The 26,022-nt window shown below is 45.1% G+C and overlaps 1 protein-coding gene and 1 pseudogene across 1 annotated transcript in view; one reads left to right on the top strand and one right to left on the bottom strand.

Annotated features, from left to right (window-relative positions):
• The window catches only part of ATP8B1 (ATPase phospholipid transporting 8B1), a 107,954-nt gene that overhangs the window by 41,123 nt on the left and 40,809 nt on the right, over positions 1 to 26,022 (top strand). Inside the window, exon 2 of the mRNA XM_016129160.2 lies at positions 13,588 to 13,790. Within this exon, the coding sequence (XP_015984646.2) occupies positions 13,610 to 13,790 (181 nt within the window). The 5' untranslated portion in view covers positions 13,588 to 13,609. The remainder of the gene's footprint in view (positions 1 to 13,587; positions 13,791 to 26,022) is intronic.
• LOC118610272 lies at positions 20,605 to 20,721 on the bottom strand (annotated as a pseudogene).

Here is a 26,022-nt window from a genome sequence, read left to right as displayed (position 1 = left end):
TCCTGAGCCTTTGGAATTTACACTCTATAGAGACAAAAAAACAACCAAACCACAAGGCAGAAAACAAAGAATGGGCCAGGCAGACAGTAACATGGTTGAGTGCAAACGAAAAAGCCATTGCATGGGGATGTGAGGATCTGGGCGAGGAACGAGGGTACCCTGCGCCTTTGTGAGTGTGCCCCTGTGTGCCGCAGGAGGTGGCCGGAGTGCGGAGAAGCCGGTAACGGGCGAGGCCGGAGCTGATAGATGTCGTCTCTCCAATTTATAAGGCAGATGTAGAACTAATAACTTCCATAATGGAGCCCGACAGACATCGTCTGTCAATTGCTTTTGAAGGCAACCTGAATAATCTCTCAGATTCTCCCTCTGACCTGTGACAGCTGTTTCTTGAGAGTCGCTGACTCAGATTTCAGGAGGTGCTGAGTGATGATCATATTTTGTATTTGGTCTAAACAGCAAAATTTAAATCTCATTTGCATACTTCTCTTATTGATAGCCTAGGCATTTAAAGCAGGACTAGAGTAAAAGCCTCATGTGACATATGCAAACAGCCACAGTGCTAACCGCACCAAGGTGAGGGCAACATTGCCTATTCATACGCTGTAGACTTCAGAAAGCTAAGCTACAAATTCACCAGGGTGAAGGAGGAAAAGTGTGGCCTCCGAGCAGGGGTTGGGGCGGTAGCCAGTGATGAGCAGATGCTTCTAGGGGGCCTGTTTTGTGGCCGAACCACTAACTCTGGGTCTTGAGAGTAGTTTGGCTTTTCTCTGACTGCATGTTGACAGCATCTGTGTCATAACCCTGAAGTACTGAGGGATGGCCTTAGGTGCATCTAGAGCACAGTCTTTTCAGCGTGCTTTTAAAACATGCTTTGAAAAGATTTCAGCTAGTTCCAGATATCTAAAGTTCAAATCCATTTAAAGGCTTTAAAGTCATTTTTTTCTTGGGCTGTGCACTTATGTAGACACTCATGGCTTATTCCTGACCTGGCTACGGTGATTTATGGGTGATTTAAATGCCTTGTTTATTCTTGAAGCTCTTCTCTTTATTTCTACACTATTTTTTTTTTCTTTTTTCAAGAGTTCTGAGAAGTCAGGGGGATTATCGTGTTGAAATATCAAGTTAATGGCCAATTAAATTGGCTACTTATTGGGAATTTATCCCTGGCACTAATTTATGATGGACAGTTGAAGGTTTGCTCTTGTGGGTAGAGGTGGAGTGGGAAGTAGAGGGGGTGGCGTGGGGGGCATGTCCTCTGGACAACTCACTCAGACCCACATGGGACAATGAGAGTGAGCCCTGTTTCCTAAATGAAGAAATGACCTTCCTGAGAGTTCCATAGTACACCTTCCCCTAAATCAGGTGAAGTTACACATTTAAAAAAAAAAGTGCATTATCATTAGTAATATATGAAAAAAGTTATAAATAGTATGATAATAATAGGGTTGAAGAAGTAATTTTTCTGTTATTAGAGTCCAGTTGCATTCGAGAAAGGCCTTGCCAGGACGTAAGGGTCAAAATCAGAGTCTAAGGAGAAGAAGGGATTCGGAAGAGTAAAAAATATTCAAATGTATTTTGTTGGTAGTTTCACATTTTATTTCACTTCAGAGTTGTAAAAAAATGTTCTGTCTGTATTACATGCCTCAGTGTGTGGGGGTTGGAGTGGGCAGGTGTTGCTAAATCAAACCCAAGCCCTGATCACTGGGTGTGGCTGCTCCCCAAAAAGGTATACAGAGATTTTAAAGGGAAGAAGAAAATGTCACCACAGAAAAAAAGCTCTAGAATAAATGGGCGTTTTTCCTGGAGCCATGTTCCTGGAGCTTATTTAATTGGAACTTCTTTAAAACCTCAAAACATTTTGAGGATGTTTAATAAATGCCGGATATTTCTATGGGTTTATGTGTTCTCTTAAAATGCAAATCAGAGTAGATGTTTGTACAGGGCCTGCATTAGTCATCTGTATTTGATCAGGCTGCCCTTATTTGTATTACATACTAGTTGCTTCTTCCAGGTATGCTCTGGGAATAACTTTATAATATAGTTAAGTGGCAAAAAAAAAAAAAAAAAAAAAAAGCATGTTTTTTCTTTGGGTAATTTGAGGAGAGAAAAGAAAATGTGGTCATTTACTTCTTAATTATATAACTTGTTGCAAAAGCTAGCCGCAGGTTTTCCTTTTGGGTACACAGCCATGGTGGGGGGTGAAATCTGGATTTGGAGATGTAGAGTTAGCAGTATTTGACTGTAACATCCTCTATAGAAATTAAGGAACTTATTAAAACTACACATTTAAGGAGTGTTATCAGTTTCCTAGAACTGCTGTAACAAAATACCTTAAACTGAGAGTGACTTAAACAACAGAAATGCGTTGCCTCAAGTTCTAGGGGTCAGAAGTTCAAGATCGAGGCCATGCTCCCTCTGAAGGTGCTAGGGAAGGATCAAGTTCAAGTCTCTCTCCAGCCGAGTAGTTCTTTGGCTTGTGGCAGCATAGCTCCAATTTTTAGAAGGCGTTCTCCCTACGCGTGCGTCTGTCTCAATGTCCAAATGTCCACATTTTATAAGGCACCAGTCATACGGGGTTAGGGCTCATTCTAATGACCTCATCCTAACTAATTATAACTGCCACAGCCTTATTTCTAAATAAGGTCATGTTCTGGAGTGCCGAGAGTTAGGACTTCAACATATGGAAGGGAAGGGGGGACAACGCCATTCGGCCCCAGCAGGCGGGGTGATAGGGGCACAGAGCTAGAGGCCAGGAGCTGGACAGCTGGGCACCGGACAGCGGTGGCACCCTGAGGATCTGGCACGTGGTGTGGATCATTTTCTAACGCTCCTCCTCTGTAGGGCAAAATTATTTTCAGTTAACAATCCTGAAATTAAACGAATAAGAATAATGGCTGGAAAAGAAACCCCGGCAGTAACCTTTTTTTTTTTTTTTTTTTATTGAACTTGAATTCACTTTTAAAGTTTTGGTGACAAGTCAGAACTCACTGTTTTACACTTTGAATGCAGACTAAAACTCTGAGTGATCACAGAGGGGGACGGAGTTGAAGGACGCATTCTGTTTTCTGATGGGCTGTTTTAAATTTAACTTCACTCGTCTGTCTCTTTATAATTATTTGTTTCGAACCTGCTCTGTAAGCTGAGGAACATACAATGGCAGGGATGAGAGACACCAACTGCAGGCAATGAGCATCCTCGAACCCCACAGACTTCACTTCTGTAAGAACACACGCAGCTGAGCCTGCAAGTGACAGATGGGCTGTGCAGCCAGGAGTTCTCAGAACTCGCTTCCAGAGAACCCAGTGTTTATCACAGGATAAATAAAATGTTTAAAGTGCTTATTGGAAGCTTATGTGTTATTAAAACTGAGCAGTAACTACAGCAAAGAGATTTTTGAGAGGAGGAGTGTTATCACTGACATTGCCTATTCATGCTGATGATGAAGTAATAAAAATTATATGACTTTTTAGTGGATTTTGCTAGTTTCCTGAGTCCTCTAAAGGGACTGTACTTTATTATCACCTGTAGCTGAGTCAACCAATCCCCCCACCCCTCGTAGGTCCCTGCTGGCCAAGGTGGCCTTTAGCTGACTAGCTGTGGCTGTTTAGATGAGACACATGAATGATTCTGCACCCAATTCCAACTTGCATGTGGTTTTCCCACACCACCAGGCAATTCTCCAACACCAGCTGGGTGTCCCACGACTCAACAGAATCCTGATAGTATCTACCTGGAGATAGCATCAGATTCCATAGGAGAAAGACTCAGTCCTACATGACTGCTCACCTCCTTCAGACACCCTATTGCAAGTAGGGCTGTCATCTGTGCTTCTGACTGACCGTCTATAGACTGGAGGTTCCAACAACCCCCTTTTTGTGTTCAATTAATTTGCCAGAGTGGCTCACAGAACTCAAGAGTAACATTTTACTTATCAGATTAATGGTTTATTATAAAAGGATATAACTCAGGGGGAGCAAAATGGAAGAGCTGCATAGGGCAAGGTGTGGGGATGGGGCACAGCTTCCATGCCGCTCACCCCAAATTCCCCCGTGTTCACCAACTGGGAAGCACTCTGAACCCCATCATTTTGGGTTTTCAGGGAGGCTTGATTACACAGGCATGATTAATTAAATCACTGCATTTGGCAACTGAACCCGATCTTTAGCCCTTCTACTGTCCCCTGAAGTCCATCACAAAGTTGGTTCCCCTGACAACCAGCCCCATATGTAGTTTACTTAGGTGCTTTCCGAAAGTCACCTTTATCACTCTCATCACTTAGGAAATTCTAAGGGTTTTAGGAGCTCTGTGCCAGGAACAGGATGAAAACCAAATATATATATTTCTTATTATAAATCCCAATATTTCATTCTTAGTTCCCTGGGAAAATGGGCTACAGCAGGGATCATTGTTTCCTTTTTTTTTTTTTTTTTTAAGCCATAATTCTTAAAATTCTGTGGATCGCCATAGTTCGATTTAAAAGAGGTAGCAGCTGAACTGCTGCCCCAGGGTCTCTGCTCAGGAGTACTGCCAAGGGGCACCCCTGGGAACCACCTGACCAGTCGCATGGGGGTGGGCAGGGTAGAGGGCAGCAGAAAGCAGAGCAGGAAACCAGGCAGCTCTAAGGACTGCTTTCCCCCAAGAGGACAAGAGGCATTCCATATGACATTAGAGACCCGGAGTCTAGGTGACCAGGAAGAGATTCTCTTGCAAGGGTAGAAACGCCCTTGCCAGCAGTGACTTCTGTTTCCTGCCCCTCCCCCACCGCAGTTTCTGCAGAGGTCAAATCCTGAGTGGAGCAATCAAAGGATGTCAAGAAGGGTGGGCCCCACCCATTCTAGCTCCAAACACAGATTTAACTGTATGTCCTTTAGTTATTTGTCTCCTCAGCTATAAAATGGATTGATTATCTCTTCTCCAGGTTACCCCACAGTGTGGTTAGTCAGTACAATTAAGGCACTGAGCGTCATGACTAAGAACATAGACTTTTGACAAGGAATTTTATTCTAGTTACCATCTATCTGTCCTTGGGCAAAGAACCTAACATCTCTTAGTGTCAGTTTCCTCATCTGTAGAATGAGGATAATTTAACTCTCAATGAATGAAGTAAGATAACGTATGTCAAGCCCTTGGCCTGGTGCCTGTTATAAAACATACGTAGTCAGTTCTATTGTTCACGCTTATTACAATTGTCCCAGGAAAACATGAGGGAGCTCCCGAGGCTCTGTATTATAAGTATCGACACAAGTCTTCAAACTCATCAGATATCTAGGACCTTAGACACTCCTGTTCATTAACTCGTTCACAATCTGAAAGCCAGAGCAGATCACGAGAATTGTTGACTGTTTATAGGACACTCTGGAGATCATTCGCGCCAAATGCATTTCCAAGGATGTATAAAATATGAACGACATGTTTGCCCTATGATCTTGGTTCAAAACTACAGGTGTGAACTCAGCTGTCTGGGAAGAGTTAATAAGCTAAGGTGAGTCCTCTAAGCTGACTGTAAAGACAGCAGAAGTGACAGTGATGGGACATCAGATGTGGCCTCTGCCATCCCTGAGACTTCTGGGACCCAGGCCTTGGGAAGGTGTTAACTCTCAAGTGGAATGAGAAGTAAGGCTCTGTGGCCGATCGAAGGCACTCATGCAACCACGGCAGTGTCTAGAAAAGATATCAAACCAACGTCCTAAATGTACTTGATGCGTCAATCAGACATAGTGCCATTTAAGCCTTGAAACATATTTACATAGGAATATTTGAAAAATGTGAAACACTTACATATTCAAAGGTACCAGGAGGGAGTTTGTATGTTCTGCTGAAGCCACAGACCTTTAGGATGAGGAATGGCAAGACTTTTCATCACTTTGTCACTAGACCTCTGCCCAGGGCTCTTGAGGCCTGCTGTCCTTCGAAGCACAGAGGTTTAGCGAAGCCCGGTGGTTTGGGGTCTCCACCAGCACATAGCATTTGTTGGTCAGCAAGGGCTCTTAGACCTTTAAGGTGCAGTGACACAAAGGACAAACATTGGTAGGTTTCCTCTTTCCTGCCCTGACATGCAAACCGACCCTTCTTTGAGCTCGGAGGTGGCCTCCGGATGCGGCCAAGCAGCTTTCGTGCTACCGTTTTTGGTTTTGTCATCATTTGCAGAGAGAAAGGAGGATAGTAAATCAAGTGTGCGTGAGCATGACAGTAAAGGAAGCAACACCCTGATGTAACTTTTCTTTCCCTTGGAACAGCTCTGTGACAAATCTTAAGAGATTTGGTGGGAGGTTGTGGGGAGACATGGTCGATCCCTCACTGTATGACCCTGGAGAATTCACCCAACCTCTATAAAGCCTGCAAAATGGGGACAGGCCTTCCTTTTGGATATGTTGTGAAGATTTCATGAACTGATTCCAACACATACGTGAATGTTCAAAGTCTTCAATGAGGGTGGATGGATGTTATCAATTGGTGATTATTTTGACACATGGTGGGTCTCTTCTTTTAGACCAAAAGTTATTTTCTAAAGTACACGTATGTATTACTCACAAAGCTTCAGTAATAAGACACAATTCTGATTGGTCTTCCCCCCTTTTCATATTAATACTTTAAAACATTTTAAGTAATATTAATATTAACATTAATAGTCATGTTAATTAATATTAATATCGACATAAGTATTTTTCCATGGCTGTTTTTAATTGTTACACTAAAATCGTTAATTTATAAAACCATTATCCTGTTAGACTTTCAGGTGGTTTCTATTCCTGTTTTTTTTAGCTAACAACAGCAATAAAAAGTGCTGTGCGAATAGTTATTTTACTTGTTTAATTTATTTCTCTTGGAAGCATTTCTATAAATGCGATTATCGGGTCAAATGCTATAAATCTCTTTCGTGTCCTTGATACAGCAAGTGTGATCGTATTGTTTCCCATAAGGAACGTACCAGTGTCAATGACAGCAGCAGCAAGGCGTGTGTCTGTGCGAACACATTCAGCTTTGCCAAAGCCAGCATCAGATGCGGTCCCCGAATCCTGCTGACTTGAGAAGCATGAACGTATCATGTGTTTTCATCAGGCCGCCTTCCTTTGATTGCTAGGGAGAATACTCTTTTCCCTGCGTGTTTACTGTTTCCATTTACTTATCAATATCTGCCTCCTTCTATGACACTTTTATTCAAACCAGCATTTCCTGTTGCATCCGAATGGGGACTAGAAATGGTCTCTTTGTAGACTGAAAATTGTTAAGGTTTATGTTTAGCTCTTGAAAACTGCTGATTCTTCTTTCTGGAGTGAAACCTTTTGTTAATGCAGCCATCTCTCAATAGGTTGGTGACTCTTCAAACATTAAAATTAATTCAGCACAAAAGACTTTTTCTTTTACCTTGGAGGTTTTGCCTCCAGCCCGCCATCATTTGTAAAGCCTCTATGATTTTCTGTTATTTAAGCATGAATATAATTCAACCTCATCCTAGTGACAATAGTGATGAAGTAAAAATGGGACCATTGTCCCTTACAAGTAAGCATGAAGCTTTACTGTAAAAATAACAATGCTTTTCTCCTGGTAACTTTCAGTGTTTTTTATAAAAATAATTGTGGATTGAGGTCGAGTCTCCAACATAAACATTTTGAGAATTCTGGCATTATTATTCTATGGGAACCAGTACTAGTCTTTTGTTTACTTCTTTTCTTAGTTTTCCAGACAAAAGAATGGCAGCCCCACCCTGTCTTAATTTTAAACACATTTTTCTGGTTGCCGCCACCCCAGCTCGGGCCCCTGTTCCTTCTGGTTCCTGCTACACTCATGCACCGAGTGTCTTTGCCGTCTGTGGCTGCAGAGGCAACGTGACCAAACTCTTTGGTTTTACAGATGACAAAGGCAGGACGGAGAGATTCTTAGTGTCCACTCTGACCTCAGGACGGTCTCTTTGCCTGGCTCTCATCTTCCTGGCCACCCACACACTCCCTCCTCTATCAGATTAATCTCCTTGAAGAGCCACACGGATCGTATTTCTTTCCCTGCAAACATCTTCTGTGGTTCCTTCTGCCCCTGGAGCAAAGCCTCGTCTGGGCCCCGTGGGCTGGGCAAAGTGACTCTACGCAGCCTTTCTCCGGTTCTCGCACCCCTTCTTCTCTCCGCTGGGCGGGTACCTCGTATTTTCCTGTCACTGCATCTTCACCCCAGTTGTCTCTCGTGCCTGAAAAGCTCTTCCCTCCACTCTGAGTTTTTGTTCACCTCCATGACTCCCACATTGTCCAGCTCAAAACACCTAGCAAATAATTATTGACTTAAGTACACTCTAATGTAATATGAATTGGGAAGCATTTAAAAATTTACCACTTGTCGCTGTCTGCAGATCGCAAAGTTTGCTTTATTTTGCTTGTCAGTTCCTCCATCTCCTTTGCTTAGGTTTTTCTTGTGACTTAATGAAACTCTAAGTCAGTGTGTAGAAGAGGAAAGCAGTTGACACTTGCCTTTGGGGAGCAGGCTCTGATGCCCACCGGACAGAGCTTAAATTCCAGTCCGAATCCAGGTGCGTTTGCTGCACCACACCTGGAACAGGTGTGGCTATGTGATGAGGAGGCCTGAATCCAATCTGACGTTACCGCCTGTGGAGTGAGCTGGCGAAGCTATCACAAGGTTACTGCTTAAATAATCTTGGGCAAGTTCCTTGACCGACTCAGATTTCTCATTGGGAAGATGGCCACACATCTCAGAATAATTCCATGATAATCGTGTGAGATGATGTGTGTGGAAAATACTCAGCGAACTGTTAGGGGCTGCCTAATATGAACGAGAAATAGCCGTCGTTACCAGGATATGTTGGGGAGACCATGACAGAGCTGGACCTATGACCAAGAAATCCTTTGAGTTTTAACAGGAAAACCAAAAATGAAAACCCTGCCCTTCCCTCAGAGGTCAAAGCTGTGAGGTCTCCCTGCACCGTTCTCAAGGGCGGCCATCAAAGTTGTACGATGTGACATGGGGGTCTGTCTTCTTTGTGGCAGAGGGCACGAGGGGCAGCCTTTCGGAGGAGTGAAGGATGAAGCCGGGGGCCCAGAGAAGCCTTTCCTGTCAGGAGTAAAGGTCCAGATGGAACTGTCCCCACAGCGGTGACATTAAAGGGCCCCTTAGTTTTACATTAGTGATCCCAGGCTTCTAGGTTTTCTGGACTTCAGTTGGGGAGGAAATTAAAAAAAAAAAAAAGAAAAGTCGAACCCTGTTGGTCCTAGGGAGGGTAACCATGCTGATTCTATAACAGTTTAAAGTTTAAATTTAACCTAGATCCTAGATATATTTTATTATTCTTGCTTCATGAGATTCTTTGTCTAATTACCACTGCCACCAGGCTTATCAGATTTGACTCTCAAAGGCATTGGACAGATTCCAAACAAGATGTGGCTTGTGTCTGGATGAACCAGGATAACAGGGATTCCTACTGCTTCTTGGAGGGGGCTCCTTAGAATAAGTTGGAAACGTTAGTGGCCACATTAGGCCCTCGCTACAGAATCATTATTATTTGTGATTAATGATGTGTGTATCGGTTATCTGTTGCTACATATTATACCAAAGCATAGTGGCTGAAAACAACACAGCTTCTCACAGTTTCCATGGCTCAGGAATCTGAGCATGGCTTACCTGTGTCTTCTGCTTCAGGGGCTCTCTCAAGGATGCCATTCAGGTGTCGGCCCAGCCTGGACCGAAGAGGGACCTATTTCCACGTTTATGTGGTTGTTGGCAAAATTCATTTCACTTTTTTAAAAATATTTTTCCCAGTTTTGTTGAGATATAATTGATGTATAAATCTGTATTAGTTTAAGGTGTACAATATTGGAACATGATCATTGTAAGTTTAGTTAACATCCATCGCATCACAGTTACAAATTTTTTGTGTGTGTGATGAGAACTTTTAATATTTTTTTCGTTTTTCAGTTACAGTTGGCATACAATACTATATTGGTTTCAGGTGTACAACATGGTGGTTAGACATCTGTATAACTCACAAAGTGATCACCCCAATAAAACCAGGGCCCGTCTGACACTGTACATAGTTATTAGAATATTATTGGCTGTATTCCTTATGCTGTACTTTCTATCTCCATGACTATTTTGTAACTAACCGTTTGTACTTCTTAATCCCTTCCCCCTTTTTCATTGAACCCCCTACCCCTCTCCCATCTGGTAACCCCCAAAATGTTCTCTGTATCTATGAGTCTGTTTCTGTTTGTTCGTTTTGTTCTTTAGATTCCACACATACGTACAATCCTATGGCATTTGTCTCCCTCTACCTGACTTACTCCACTCAGCACACTACCCTTCAGGTCCATCACGAAATAACTTTTTCCATCCCCTTACTTTTGATCTGTGTGTGTCCTTTAATCTAAATTGTCTCTCGTAGGCAGGATATGTATGGGTCTTTTTTTCTTATCCATTCAGCCACACTTTCATTTGATTGGAGCATTTAATTCTTTTTCATTTGAAGTACTCATCGATAGATATGTAGTTATTGACTGACACTCTTTATTTAGACTTTTGATACATATTTTTCTCTTCTTAAAGATGTCTCTCCAACATTTTCTGTAATGCTGGCTTAGTGGGGATGAATTCCTGTAGCTTTTTCTTGTCCGGGAAGCTCTTTATCTGTCCTTCAATTCTAAATGATAAGTTTGCTGGGTAAAGTAATCTTGGTTGTAGATCCCAGGTTTTCATCACTTTGAATATTTTGTGCCAAGCCCTTCCGGCCTATAACGTTTTTGTTGAGAAATTGGCCGACAGTCTTATGGATGTTCCCTTTGGTGACTAATTGCTTTACTTTTGCTGCTTTAGTTTCTCTCTTTGAATTTAACCTTTAGCATTTTAATTATGATGTGTCTCGGTGTGGGCCTCTTTGAGTTCATCTTGTTGGGGACTTTCTCAACTTCCTGGGTTTGTATGTCAATTTTCCTCACCAAGTTAGGGGAGTTTTCTGTCATTATTTCTTCAGATAGGTTTTCAATTCCTTGCTCTCACTCTCTTCTGTGATGAGAACTTTTAAGATCGACTTTCTTAGCAACTTTCAAATGTACAATACAGTATTGTTAGATATTGTTACCATGCTATACAAAGAAAATTCATTTCCTTGAGGGTTGTTGGACTGAAGACCGCAGTTCCTTTCTGCCTATTGGCTAGATGCTTACACAGTTTCTTGTTATATAAGCCTCTCTGTAAGGCAGCTGCTTTATCGAAGCCAGGAAGCGGAGAGAGCTGGCTGGCAAGAAGGAAGCTATAGTCTCTTGTAACCTAGGAAGAGATTATACAAAACATGGTGGGATCACTGGAGGCAACTCAGATTCTGCCACCAGACTTGTAATTGATTATATGTAGTATAAAGCATATAATAAAAACATAGTATAGAACATATAGAAACACAATACACAAATTTACTATATTGCAACATCTTGCATCCCATATTTTATCTTTCATAATAATAAGCAGCAGCAAATGAAGTAGGAAAAACACATTTCAGAAATACTCTTTCTTGTTGGGGACTTTAAAAGCTGTAGAAAAGATAATAAAAATGAATATTGTGAATCTTACTTCCTGTCTAAGCTTGGGTCACTCTGGACACAAATTAATACATACAACAAAGATATCATTGATCAGTGACTCTTGACCTTTCCCAGCCTCCGAGTTCCTGCTGTTGCTGTGTATGCATACAGATCATACCCCATCGGTGGCAAAACTCAATACTTCTGGTCCCCACTTTCTCTTCATTTGAATCTATAAGTCTTGCAACAAAAGTCTGTGCATTTATTCCTTTTGACTTCAGAGTCTTATAGCAAAAGCAGAAAGCTAATCTCTCTTGCCTGGGTTCCCGTTTTTTCCTCTCCTTCAGCACTTCCTCTCTAACAAACAGGACAGAGGATTTTGTGCATATATTCACTTCACAAATTTTTCATAGCCAAGTATCTGAAAATGACATACGATTCCAGTTGTTATGATAAACAACTTTTCCAATTATGGGAATAATTGTTAACAATAACGATGACTAACAGTTAAGTACTTACTGTAGGCTAAATACCGAATTGAGTACTTTACATGCATCATCTCACTTAAAGTCATGCATGGCAGTTGTTGGAATTTTGGAAAATGAATAAATGTGTGTCCATGAATAACTGGGACTGTGCTGTGCATATGGATTGTTAACCTACCTTTCAACCTAATGCGTTTGGACATTTGCAATGTCATTAAAAGCCCTTCTGCTCATGATCTAAATTGTTGTCCACTGTCCCATAGTGCAAGGAGGCCACAATTTATGTACACAGTTCCCAATCATCGGACATCTGTGCTAAAGAAGGAAACAGTTGCTTCTGAGTTTCAACATTTTAAATAACACCGGACAGACTCCTCATAAATATTTGAACGTTCTCTAGATCTACACTTATGGCTATAGAAATTTAGACATCTAAGAGACTAGATTTGGTACAAAGCATGCAATCAGCTTAACAGTCCCACTCAGGGCAACTAAGCCTCGATTAAAATTTATAACAAACTGTAACATAAAAGTGGAATACAGAAAATCTCTCCTTGGAAAGCAGTTGTTTCTGATGCAAACTTTTAATGATTGTCATGCAAGTTATGCAACGGCGGAGGTTTGCTTTACTCCTGTGTAGAGCAGAGATTATAATAACGCCTTTCCCACAGTGGTATGGGACGTTTCAAGGAGGCAATGTGTACACACCATTTCAAGTAGGGCCTGGCGTGCAGGTAACACTAAATAAACACGAGTTGCTATTATTAACAGTACTGAGTACATGGCAGTATAATGGTTATGTAAATAATGCCAGGCTGTATGTCTGTCCTGAGGTATTTGTGTAAATATTTTTTCTAATATAAATGTAACTAAGGTTGTCCTTTCTGCTTGTGTAGAGTCACTTAATACAGTGGTTTACACACAAACACGAATGCTAGACACAAGGAATGGTTGGTGGCAGTTAGGAAAATTGGCCGGGGAGCGTTCCCAGGACGTCGTGGCGAAATCCGAGGACCTAAGCTTGCATTTAACATGTAACAGAGGAAAGGCTCAGAATATTCGTGACAGCAGGAACCAGCTATCTGAGGGCAGTGGTTTTCAAACCCCGCCGACCATCCACAGTAAGAAATCTAAGTCCCTTAGACCCACAGCTCTAATAAATGTCTGTATGCATCATTGTTTGCAAACTGTTTCACCGGACAGTACTAACTCCTACTACGCCTGCTGTACTCTGGTATTTTATAATCTGTTTCATTTCAGTTGAAAGTCGACTGCGAGCCAATTAAATTGATTTCGCTGGGTCAAGACCTACAGTTTGAAATAGAACCTTGAAGTTTGTCTACTCCCTTTAAAAAAATTTTGCAGCTCTGTTTGTGTCGTTGTTAATTCTCATCCACACATTTAATCAGTAATGAATGGTTTTGTTCTTATTTGCATGCTAATTTGAACTTTTGAGTCCTTATTCAAAAATATTAACCTGTTAGCAAGATAGCATTTGGTTAAAAGGGCGTTATAACTCAATGCAAGCAGGATTCAACCCAAAACTGGGCACAGGTCATAATTCACTCTGGTTTCCCTTTCTTTGAAACCAGGTAGCTCCAATCTGCCAGCAGAATGAGTACAGAAAGAGACTCGGAGACGACATTTGAAGAGGATTCTCAGCCTAACGATGAAGTGGTTCCCTACAGCGACGATGAAACAGAAGATGAACTGGAAGACCAGGGCCCCGCAGTTGAACCCGTACAGAGTCGCGTCAGCAGAGAAGCGGAGCAAAGTCGGGAGACATTCAGAAAAGGTAACCTCACTAGGACCTGGATGCTGGGTACCGTCCTTGTCGGGCCTCTTGAGTGGTGGCAACAGCTGCAAAGGATGGGTGGCCTGCTCTTAGATCGTCCAGGAGGCATTTCCCTTCTCCTCTCTTAGGATGGCACTGGGAGAGTGTGGACAGGCGTGGACAAGTACACCTCCTCCTCAGTGCGTACGGCTGGTCGACTGTATCTGACACGTTCTGCCAAGAAATGGGTCTTTGTTAACGTCTGTGTCTTTAGAAGGGAGTTGTATGTGGAAGAATTTGCTTGTCGTTGCACCCAGGAACCTTGGAGTTACCATACATTTTGTGCAGTCGTTTATGAATATGAAAGGATTTTGGCTCTCTCTTTCTCCAGGAAAATGTTTACGGGTCCCTGCTAGCCGCACAGGGCCTGTCGTACAGCAAACTGCTACCTGCTCCAAATCAGCGCAGCTTTAAGGCGAGGTCTAGTCCAACAGGTTTTTTTTTTTTTTTTTTCTGTTAGGGGCTAGAGAATAAATGTTTTAGGCTCTGTCGGCCACGTGGTCTCTGTTGCAATTACTCAGCTCTACCGATGTTTCTTGAACGTGGCCATGGACAGTCCGCCGTTGAGAGCAACAGAACGTAGTTTTCTTTTATAGTTACGCTTTTCCCCCTGTGGCGCTTCTATTTCATTTTCTGCTGAGTCTCTTACCCTGGCAAACAAGTGTGGTCTCTTCTTGTAGCTCTTCTGCTCCACAAGGAAGCCAATACTTTTCTCTCGGGACCCCAGATTTGCTGCAGGTGAAAAACGTTCCGTCAAGATCCCTCTCATTCCAGCTAAACAACTTTGGTTTCCCAGTCACAGAAATCGTCACAAAATCTGTTTCTGACTCTCCGGACAAACCTCTCTGCAGTCTCTATTAGAACTCTCTGGTTTCATCTGGTTTCCCCAAAGTCTCTGCCACCGCCAGCGGGCTGGTCCTCCCAGGTCTCCCAGAAGCCTGCTTTCCTCATGTCCCTCCCTGCCCACTTGTCTCTCCTTCCAGGGTTCTGCTTCCTGGTTCATAACCTGGAGGGTTCCCCTCCCCCCAACTCCCTCAGTTTTCACCTGTAGAAAAAGCGACAAGGCATGAAATACTATTTATGTAATGATCCTCCCTGCTCTGGTCAGGGGGTGCCTCTCTTCATTTCTTCTGGGTTGGGGGTGGGGGTGGTTCTCATTGGGGAGAGTGCACATGTCTACATGGGCCCCCTCCCACCACCGTCTCTGAAACCTGGGGGAGGCCATTAGCGTAGATCATTAGCCTGTCCTCAGCTTTTCATATCAAACATGTAGAATTTTTAGACCTTACTATGGATTTCTGGCTATAATTTTAAGTTATTCAGTATTAAGCTTAAGTGCTTTTTGACTCTAAGTAGAAAGTACTGAAATCATGATAATTGAACTAAATTAAAATGGAATCACTGCCAGTCTGAACAGGAATATGGCTCCTGTCATAACAGGTCCAGACTGGATGTTGGTCGAATGGGGTAGAGGTAAAGCAGCCTGACAAGTTAGCAAGGGAGTTCTAGCTGATTGCCCACAGAGTGGATAACATGTTTCTTCCTCATTCTTTCTCCCTCTGTCCTTCGAAGTTTCAGAGCACAATCTTAGAATCTCTGTGGATATCTGGTGAGTTGGCAGAGAGCTGACTCAGTGGGGTGAAGGGTGAACTTTGCTGTTGGTGTTTAGTGCCACGCTATCGGACGTGTGGTCGAGGACACAGCAAAGGGACTGGGGGGCTGGGTGCCCACAGAAATGCCAGAGCAGCACGTAGAGTGGGTGGAAAGCCTCGGCTCTGTTTTTTTCCAACTCTGCCTTCACATTCTGGTGCTCAGGGCTCTCTCCTGGTCGTGCGGTTTGCATGCCATATTTCTTGTAGATTTCTACCCTCAGAATACAGGCGTTGAAGGAGCTCAGGCTTGATCTTGGCTCTTCGTAGGCTTTTCCAAGGGTGGCCTATACTTCTAGAAGAATTCGGTGGTTCTCATTGCTCAAAACCCCTGTCAAATGACTTTGCCCCGAGACTTTTAAAAACATCTCTATCCGCCCTTCACAAACACAAGTCCCCGCCCCGTTCCTCCTTCTGCCTGGTACCACGCCTTCCCCGACCAGTCTGCGGCCTTCCCTCCCTACTTCCTCTGCATCCCTCTGTCCCCTTTTCTTAATTTTTTTTTTTTTTTTACATATTCTCACTTGGGCATTTCCCCAATCAAGGTCAGTGTCATTCTGACTTTTTAACCGTCATCTGTCTGTCTTGACATTTTACATGAACGACAAGTTCCTTCAAAGAATTCAGTTCTCTAGAACACCGGAGTCGAGTCACTCCGTGAAGTACCATCGGGTTGAGTAACACCAGGGACCAGGGCCCGGCACAGCAGAGCGGTGCCTAAAAATGTGTCACCCAAGTCCATTTCTGTGACAATATCATCTTAGTGCAGAAAGGTGGTTTTGTTTTGTTTTGTTTTGTTTTTTAAAGATGCCCTCGCCCGACTGAGCGTTAGTGTTAGCGAGTGTTTGGAGAGAAACTGTCGCAAGGGCTTTTCAGTCGAAGGACATTTATCGTGGTCTGTGAGGCTCGAAAGCAAGAGCAAACGTTCTTCTCCAGGGACAAAGAGAGAAGCCCATGGATTTTACCAGAGGAACTTAGTTTTCTTTGAGCAAAGATTGACAAAATCGCGCGGGAATGTTTTCCGTTCGAAGGGATGAATACCGCCGCTTCCTGATGAACGCACTAGAACAGTATTTTCCGGAGTTTTTTCTGGGAAACACTAGTTCTGCCAGGTGCTCGGGGACATAAAGATTGTGTGGCCCCCTGCGACCAGAAACTCAGAATTCTTTACCCTCTCGTTGGAGTTTAGGGTTGTTTATGAGCATAAAAGTATCCAAGACGCTTTGGCTTTGAAAGAAACAGTTTCATTTTATTCAGCCACAGGTTCCTTAACTTCCTTGACTCTCGAATGCTGTGGTGTTTGTTTATTTGTTCATTTTGCTGTTTCGGCTTTCCAGCCCACAGTCCTGGCGTCACTAGGTCAACTCCTTCGGTAATTCTGTGGCAGCCAGGAGCCAGCTTAGAGATGAAGCCCTGGAGAAGAAATAAGTGCTTGGAGAGGGATCTGGATTAGTGCAAACTGGCTCTTTCTTCCGAGCGTGGGGACGGAATGAGAGAGCTGTCTCCTGCCTCCGTGGCACACGGCTCTATTAATTACCTCTCCCACCTTTCCACTCCGGCTGGCTCACAGCTGCGCTCACGGCCTCCCCGTCCTCCAGCAAATTCTTACCTGAATCCTGCGTTTCTGTCCCTGGGTGGTGTCTTATCTCCTACTCTCTTGGCCGGGCTTCTGGAAACCCATTTCCCCACCTCCGCGCCCTCCCGTTCTCTCAGGTCTGTCCGTCCCCTCCGTGGGCTGCCCACCACTCTTTTTACAAGGACGCCGAGAACCCTCCTGCCAAGGGCAGTGAGCATTTCATCGATCATCTTCTCCCGACCTCTGTTTTCTCTGAAGTGCTTGGCCTTTTAAAAGCCTGCCCTTCAGGAAACGTTGACCTCCTTGGCGGGTCACGACACCTCTTGTCCCAATACCCCTGATTCTCCTTCCTGCTGGCTACTCTTCCTCCCACCCTTACTTAACATGTTCCTACTTCCATTGGTACTCTGTTCCCGCTCTCCAGGCCTGTGTCTGGCAGGCCGATTCCTTCCGATCTACTTCATGTACCACATCTCTGGGAGTGACCCCGAGACACACCGTGCGTGGTCGTGAAGGGGAGGACGGTGGAGCGCAGACGGTGGGCTTCGGCCTTGGCTTCACCACTTTCTACCCCCACCCATCATTTCCTCTCCAGTCACCAGATCTTGTTCTTGATCCGTCTGCTTCCCTCTGGGGTGCTCAGATTCTCCCAGAGCCCCCCCGGGGCTGAAGTTGTGGTCATTTTTTTCAACAGATCCTCTGTCCCCAATTCAAGTCCAACGAGTGGATGTGGAGGTGGATGGAATGAACAGTTAGTTTTCCCAGCAATGAGTCTGCCTACAGACTAAGGAAATTTTTGCTGAGTTAGCGTCATCCCTGCCTCTACTATGAGTCCAGCCTTCTCTTCGTTTGCAGACCTGTGGACGCTTATGCCAACCCCACCCTCACGCTTTCCTATGCCCCGGCGATTTTTCAGATAAAACCTCTGACTGGGTCGCAGATAGTGCAGCACACCTGTAGGCAGTCAAGGTATAAGTCTCTTCGAACAGAGAAGGCAGGCAACTATATTTACGGAAAAGTACACCCATAGACATATAAAACTGTGGGGACAAAGCAAAAGTTCAAATAAAATAACTTCACTCTTGCAATGGCTTGGCCTTTCAATGGCTTCACCTTTGGTTCCCTCGAAAGAGCCGTGACAGAGGATTCTGCCCTGAAGCAGGCGTGCCCGAGCTGCCACGTGAAAGAGAAAGGGGAGTTAATTGGGGGAGGTGCGAGGCAGGGCTGTTCAGAACAGGAGGAAAGGTGGCGCGTGGAGGAACTGAAATCACGCTGGGGGAAATGAGGATATTATGAGAAGAGAGGATTGGTGTGCGCTGCTCACTCACCTCCTTTTCGGCACCCATCACGGTGCAATTTCAAACCGAGCGGCTGTGCCTTGCCCATCTCCCAGCTAATCTGTTAGTGCTCCAGGGGCCCAGAGTCCAATCTGTCTTATTCTGAGCTCGTGTCAGGACACCAGGCTCTGGGCCTGGCAAGTTGTTGAGGCTTAGTGGGCATTCGTGATGGGATGCGTTGGAGTGCTCCAACAGAGGTATGAGTGGGTTCTTCAATGGCCTTCCCTGGTCAGGGAGGACTTCGCAAAGGTAAGGACACCTGGGCTGAGACTTGAGGAAGTGTGAGAAGAGACCCCAGTGGTCTCAGGTGCAGGGCATTTCAGCCTGAGGCAACATAGAAGAAGGTTCCAAAGAGCTGAGGAATTGCAAGTCATTCTTGGAGCCTAGATGATGAGGTAGGGCGGTGGCCATGCTGAAGAGTTTGAATGCCCTCCTGAAGGCCCCAGGGAGCCATTAAAGCTCTTTAGGCTGAAAATCACAGGCACGATAAGGTATGCAGTGGCCTCCTCCCTCTACGGCCTCTCCATAGCCATGTTTGCTCCTCTTAAGCCAGTCTTCATCATGGACGGGGTCTTCATTCCAGCCCCTTCTCTTGGCTGCTCAGGCCCTGAGGATCAAGGGAAAAGGAGGCCCAATGAGTAATTTCTGGCTTAAGCACCTTGATGGGTATTCCAGGTATCTATTGCTGCGTTAAAAAAAAAAAAAAAAAAAAAATCACTCCAAACTTATTGGCGTGCAATGACTATTTCATGATGTACACGGATTCTGAGTCAGGAATTCGGACAGGGCACCGGGCTGGCTTGTTTCTGCTCTAGGATGCCTGGGACCTCAGCTGTGAATAACCGAACAACTGAAGTGACTTGAACCATTGGGGCCTGGAATCATGTGGAAGCTTCTTCGCTCCTGCGCCTGGTGCCTGAGCTGGATAACTCAAAGGCTCAACTGGGTCTTTCAATGGGAACGCTCTCTCGTGACCTGGGCTTCTCCCAGCATGGCGCTCGGCTGCACTGGGTGTGTCCTCAGAGGGACCGTCTGGAGAACGGTCATCCCAAGAGGTCGAAGCAGAAGCCAGTTGAGGAATTCAGACGGCAGCACGTGCGCTATGTCCTCTTGGTTACACGGGAGCCACGGAGGCCAGCGCTGACTCGAGGAAAGGGAAATTAGATGCCACATCTTGATGAGGGAGTGAAAAGGTCGTGTTGCACGATGGCAGATGCCATTGCGGCCGCCTTTGGAAAGTGTGCTCCGCCTCCGCGGATAACAGAGATGATTGTGGGGATGAGTAATCTCAAGGGTGGAAGGCAGCGGGGGCGGGGGGAAGGAGAGGGCGGCTGTTTTGAACCTGACTAGTTAGGGATACTTATGGGACATCTACTTGTGTTGCTGGCTAGCTGGCAATTAGAGACATAGGATGAAGTGGTAAGAAATGACCAAGAATGGCGCAGCCTTGTCCCTGCAAAATGACAGAATTTGAAGTTCTTAAACCACAGGGTAACTGACAGCACTGAGCTTTAGTTCTTGAGACTGCAGTCCTTAGTGAAGGCAGCCGATTGGCTTTCGGGTTTTGCTGACCCATGTACGTGACATACTTTTAGGAAGAGGGGGATGGGTGTTCAGTAAGAGGCTTTAGGAGAGGAGCCTCTTCAATGAGGACCTGTCCCCACTCCCTCCATAGGCACACGGGCGCCTCCCCACCACACACACACACACACACACACACACACACACACACACACACAGCACTGCTGTCGTCAGCACCCGGCCTTCCCGGGTACAGACAGGCCCAGTTTGCCTCCATCCCCGTGCTCGTGAGCTTAGCAAAGACGTGTGACTACGGCATATTAGAGCTGACTGGTTGTGATTCTACAGCGTGGAACTGGAGATGATTCACGCCAAGGCTTCAACATCATTTATTTTTATATTTTAAGCTAAATAATACTGTGAACAGATCATGTGGGGAATGCTAAGCTACCAGTGGCGCGGCTTCTGGGCATGTGTGCCTGTGAACAGCCGGTGGGCTAGGCAGTCTCCTCATTAGAAGCAGGCCCCAAGGCCTTCCCTCTTGACTGAGTTGGGTTTTCAAGTACTCTCTGTACTTGAAAATATAAAACCGCATTTTTTTTTTTTTATTTTTTTAGGTAGGGCAACACTTGGTTGACCTCATAGAGTGCAAGGACCTTGTCAGCTTACAATCCTTTATTTTTTATTTTTTACGCCTCCAGCACCTGGTTCCTAGGTGGTCTCCCATCCAAGTACTAACCAGGCCCGACCCTGCTTAGGTTTTGAGATCAGACGGGATCGGGTTTATTCAGGGTGGTATGGCCATAAACCAAAACTGCATTTCTTTAAAAGTCTTTTCCAACTCAGAATTTTGTTTAGGGGTGAAACAATTATCAGTTGACAGTATTCAAGATGGAATGTTCGATCATTAAGGATTAAAGGTGTCACGAACACCAGGACCTAGAGAGGAAGTTCTGTCTCTCAGTGTGACCTCAGTGCGACCTCAGACTGAACGGAACATCAACAGAACAGCGTGGCTATAAACCCAGTGAAAGTGCTCTCGTCAGAGAAGAATCTGGAATTCAGGGTGTCAATCGCTAGAGCAGCTATGAATAAATTTTGTCTTTAAATTTTTTTTTTTTAATTTTTAAATTACAGTTGACGTTCAATAATATTTGATATTAGTTTCAGGTGAGAATTTTTTTCTGGACTTGAAAAACTGATTAAGCCAGTCCGTTGAAATATGCAGATCTGAGGAAATCCATGAAGCGTGCTGAGGAGCTATGAGCTGTGTTTTCCACTCAGTTAGATGATTTGGATTTCTGACACGTACCTAACATGTGGAAATTCCACTCTACTTAATTTCTTTCTCTAATTAGCCACAGGCAGACTGCCTTCTACCACCCCAGCCTTGAGAGCCCACAGTAACTGGCAGCTTGTAAACTAAAGGGTGTGTGGGGAGAGGGGGCGGTTCCTGTGCTGAGTGATGGGCATCGGGGGCGGGTGTGGTGAGACTGCGCATCTCCACAGTACTTGCTTTTGAGTAATGCTGTTTACGACCGAACCCGAGTGAGAAGCCCTTGCCCGTGGAGACCTCACACAGCTGTCGCTTTTCTTACCGCCGGCTTGGAAACCGTGTCTCTAAAGTAGGTTTTTACCAAGAGAGTCACCCTGGGAAGACACGCCTTCTTGGACTCACTGTAGGTGCTCGATCCTGCTGGTGCATCAGAATCACTTGTGGAGCTTTTAACACTCCAGAGGTGCCTGAGCCCAGCTCCTGAAGATGCCGATAGAGTAGGTCTGGAGTGAGACAAGGGGAGAATTCATATTCTAAAACGAATCCCACCAGTTTCAACCTTAGGTCAGGAGAACGATCCATCTCATGCCCCACCTAGCACACCTGTTCCTCAAAGGATGGTGGTCCACTGGCAAGCATCGCCGGGGTGCGCATTAAATGCAGAACCTGCAGCTCCTCCCAGAGCGTCCAATCAGAATCTGGTAACTAGATCCCCCGGAGGCTCAATGAGGGTGAGGGGCATTTATTTCAAAAGGCAGTTGAAAACCCAAAGTACTGCTTTGCTCAAACTCTGCACACTGCTTCAGTAGCAAAGCATATTGCTGGGAGAGTCTGTCACCCTCAGGTATGTTGGAGGCAAAAAAAAAAGGCTGAAAAACACCTGTCTTGAACAGTGAGTCACAAAGTTGCCTGCAAATTAGGGTCGTCTGGGACCTGTGCTAGGCTCACCCAAGACTAAAGCCAAAACCCCTAAGGGTGGAGCCTTATGCATAGATAAGGAAGTGATAAAACCCCCCTTGGGGATTCCATTAGGATCAAGAGCAGCACATCCCACAGTCAAGGTGCATAGGAATCCATCCGTGATCTTGTGAAAATGCTGGTTCTGGTGCTGGAGGTCGGGGTGTGGCCTGGGAATCTGCATCTTTAACAGATCTCAGGTGACGCAGCTGGTCCGCGCTTTGTGTAGCAAGGACCAGGAACAATGAGTGAAGTTGTATGTTTCTTCTTTTTCCTTTTTTTCCACAGGCAAATGCAGCACTTGGCCTTTTGCTTGGCTTTTAATCTATCTCTCCTCCATCAACTACCAATATTGAGTTGGGTTTTTTGGTAACGGAGCCAAATGCTGCAGACAGCAAACAATCCAGCAGGTAGAGACACAATTACTTCTAGACTCCAACCTCTTACCTGCCCATGGTTAGCGCCTTTCCCATTTTTTCAAAAGCCATTCAAACTGCCACTTCTGTCCTGAAGGTGCCTGCTTTGAGCTACCTCATCATGCTTCATCGCTCAAGAAACTCAAGGCCCTCACTCACCCTTCCCTGCCCTTTGCCTGGGGAAGGGGAGCCAACCCATCCAGCCTCTCCGCAGGCCCCTTCCCGTCACCCAGCCCCTCTCTTCCTTTCTTGTTAAGTCCTCTCTCACTCCTGGCTCCTTCGGTCTCCCCATTCTACAAACACCTGTTCACGAGCCTCTACCTGCCCGCCGCCCTTTAGTTTCTTATCTAGAAGAAACATCTTAATAAGGTCACCGAGGCGATTATCGGATCACCAAATCACCAGGCACCTTCGTCCCTTCTCACCGAGCACATCTATACTCGCCGCTGTCGCGCGCGGCCTCTCCCTCCGTGACACCAGGCCTCCTGGTTCCTCCCCGAGCCTCGCAGACTTTCACGGATTCCTCCTCCTCCACCCACCACCTCAGCATCTCTGTCCACTGTTGGCTCGCTGGTCTTCCTTCACCCTCGCTTCCGATGTGATCTACTCATGCTTGTGGTTTCGACTAACATCTGAATATTGGGTACTTTCAAATTTGTATCTCCGGCCTAAGCTTCAGCCTGGAGTTCCGGATTTATCTCTACAGTTCCTGGATGGACATTTCCGCCCAGATGTCCTATAGGCATCTTCAGTTCACCACATCCAAGAAACAAGGCTCCCTACCCCCAGACGTATTCTTCCCACATTCTCTAGGTCATCTATGCTGCCACCCAAAGTAATATCCTAGGGACACTTTTTATTTTTTTTCTCTTTTTTTTTGCGCACATTCAGGCTCGTGAGAATCACCTGGAGGGCATGTGAGAACACACTGCTGGCCCACGCCCGGAGTTCCTAACACGCTCATTCCTGGGTGGTGCCTGAGAACTGGCATTTTGTCAAAGTTCTCAGACGATGCAGCTGGTCTGGGACTCTCGCTTGGAGAACCACTGCTGCAGATGATCACATTATTGCAGCTGAGCTCCATTCCCTCCAGCCACACATTTCGGAAACTGTGAAGGTGGGCAGAGGCAGAGCCTCATCTAGGAAGACTAGAATGCATGCCGCAAGGCAGACAAGCTCTATCTATCTTTCCGGGCAGAGTCGATTTGCTAAGTCTCTTATCATTTGCTACGTCTCACCTTCCGTGCTACCCCTTGTGGCCCATTGGCTATCCTGGGCCCAGGTTAGAGTGGAAGGACCCAGCACACATACGCCTCAGTGACTGATTCGTATCAGTGACCCAAGAAGGGTAGACCCCTCCTGGCTGCAGGAGTGAAGAGCAGACGAGGCACACTTGTCTTCGTAACACTCCTGCCCCCAAACTGTCACTCCCAGGCCACCTCTAGCCAGAGCCCTTAAGGAGAGCTTGGCTTGGCTCATGGCTAGGCGACGGCTTCTCTCATTCACCTATGCCAAATTCTTCTTGCCATTATCAGCATCCTGAGCTATTTCCTTCTATTGCTACCTTTCTTTTTGGCTTATTCTTACCTCCTTTTTGATTGATTTCTTTTCATATATTTTTAAATACCATAAAGTGCATAGGACACAAGCATGTAGTTTCACAAACAGTTATTAAGTGAACACGTGTTTAACTGCCATTACTAATTTCTCAAACGTCTTTCCAGAGATATACACACACTTGTATGTACGAAGAATACTTACAAACATGTGCCCTTACATACTCATAGGTACACGTACACACATGCAGGTGTGTACCCATGCATGCATTCGTACTGGGCATTAATTTGGTGTGTCGCGGCTGAACGCACAGTATGGTGGACACCCTCTGCTTTTGTCACTTAGTGTCATTTGGAGATCTTCCCTATTGGTACACACAAAGCTGTCTCCTCTTTTGTTGCGGACTGCATAGGCTTTCACTGTATGGGTGTTTAACCAGATGTTCATGGTTGCATTTAGGTTGCTTCTATCCTTCTGATAAATAGGGCTGTGTTGAATAGCCCTGAGGTCGTCATTTCACCTGTGCGTGAGTACGTACCTGGGGACAAACTTCTAGAAATTTGTAGAAGTGTGAGAAATCTGGCCACATTCCTCTCTGCAGAGACCGAGAGGGCCTCTTTTCAACTTAGTGTGTCATCAAATTCTTTACCCTTCGCCAAAATTTTGCAACCGTAGGATAAAAACTGGCACCTCACTGAGGCCCTGCACTTCTCTTTTTCAAATGAAAAGATGCACTTGAGTACCTTTTCACTTATTTAAGAGCCATGTGAGTTTTCCTGGGTATGACCTATCTATTCATATCCTTCACCCATTTCTGGTTGTTTTTTTTTTTTTTTTTTTTTTTGATGTTAAATTTTGATCATTTTACTCTACTGGTTTGCTGCAATTTGTCCCAACGATTGCAGCTTTTTGTTGTTGGTGTGTCTGTAAGCAAGAGTTCAGAACCAGGAATGACGGGATGAGGGGCCAGGCCTAGCTTACTTCCTTTTCCAGATGGAGAAGATCAGAGGACTTGCTGACCATTGGAAAGCTCTGAACATCGTGTAGCAATGTTTACATGTTTTAAATACACGTTTACCAGATTTGGACATGGTCTCGAGCCGCAGCTGGCTGATGTTAAATATATCTGTGGGACATGAGCATTGATGAGTTCCCTAGGCGCAACCCTCGAGTAGTTTATTTCTAGCTTTTAACTAAAGGGCCATATAGTGAAGATATATTTTTTTGATAGTAAACATATTAGTTCTTCTCTTTTCTTAGTCAACATTTCCATTCTAGAAAATGGGGCAGAATCCCTACTTTTGCTATAAATTAGCCTTGTGGTCCAAGTGTGCAGTCAAGTTCTCTGTTGCAATTGAATACTTAGTAAATGTTTTCTCAAACACACAAACGTCTCCAAGTACTACTTGCTGCCCTCCCTAAAGGAATGTGCTTTATTTAGCACAGTAGTTCTTAAACCATGTTAATAGGTGTTCTGTGACTTTTTTTTTAAGTGCCCGTGGTCGCATTAGTTTTGAAAAAACTGAATTAAATAAGTTTCTTTACGACAGGACTTCTCAGAGCCTTTAACGTCTCAGCGGGTCCAAGAAAGGTCTACAACATGCCGTCTTTCACGAAAACAGCACACCATTTTTACTGTTTTTATGGTCTCTGAGGAGGGGAGGGTTTGCAGGGGAAGTGGAGTCCATCGAAACCTGGTTCACCCACTCGTGCGTGTGTCGCACAGGGGTGTTCGCCCGGCACGCGCGCTCGAACACACAGTCAGGGGGGAACCTACCGCCGAGAGGCGCTTCCTCAACTTTTGTTCCTAGTTTATAACATCCTTGTCCCGAGCTTTCATAGCAGCGGCATGCTTATGCCTTCCTGTGAGCAGACCGAGCGCAGCCTGACCCCGGGTGACAGTA

This window comes from Rousettus aegyptiacus, unplaced genomic scaffold (genome assembly GCF_014176215.1).
Source record: "Rousettus aegyptiacus isolate mRouAeg1 unplaced genomic scaffold, mRouAeg1.p scaffold_m13_p_12, whole genome shotgun sequence".
NCBI lineage: Eukaryota > Metazoa > Chordata > Mammalia > Chiroptera > Pteropodidae > Rousettus > Rousettus aegyptiacus.
The sequence above is the reverse complement of the archived record's forward strand: the minus strand, read 5'-3'. Positions and strand labels throughout refer to the sequence as shown.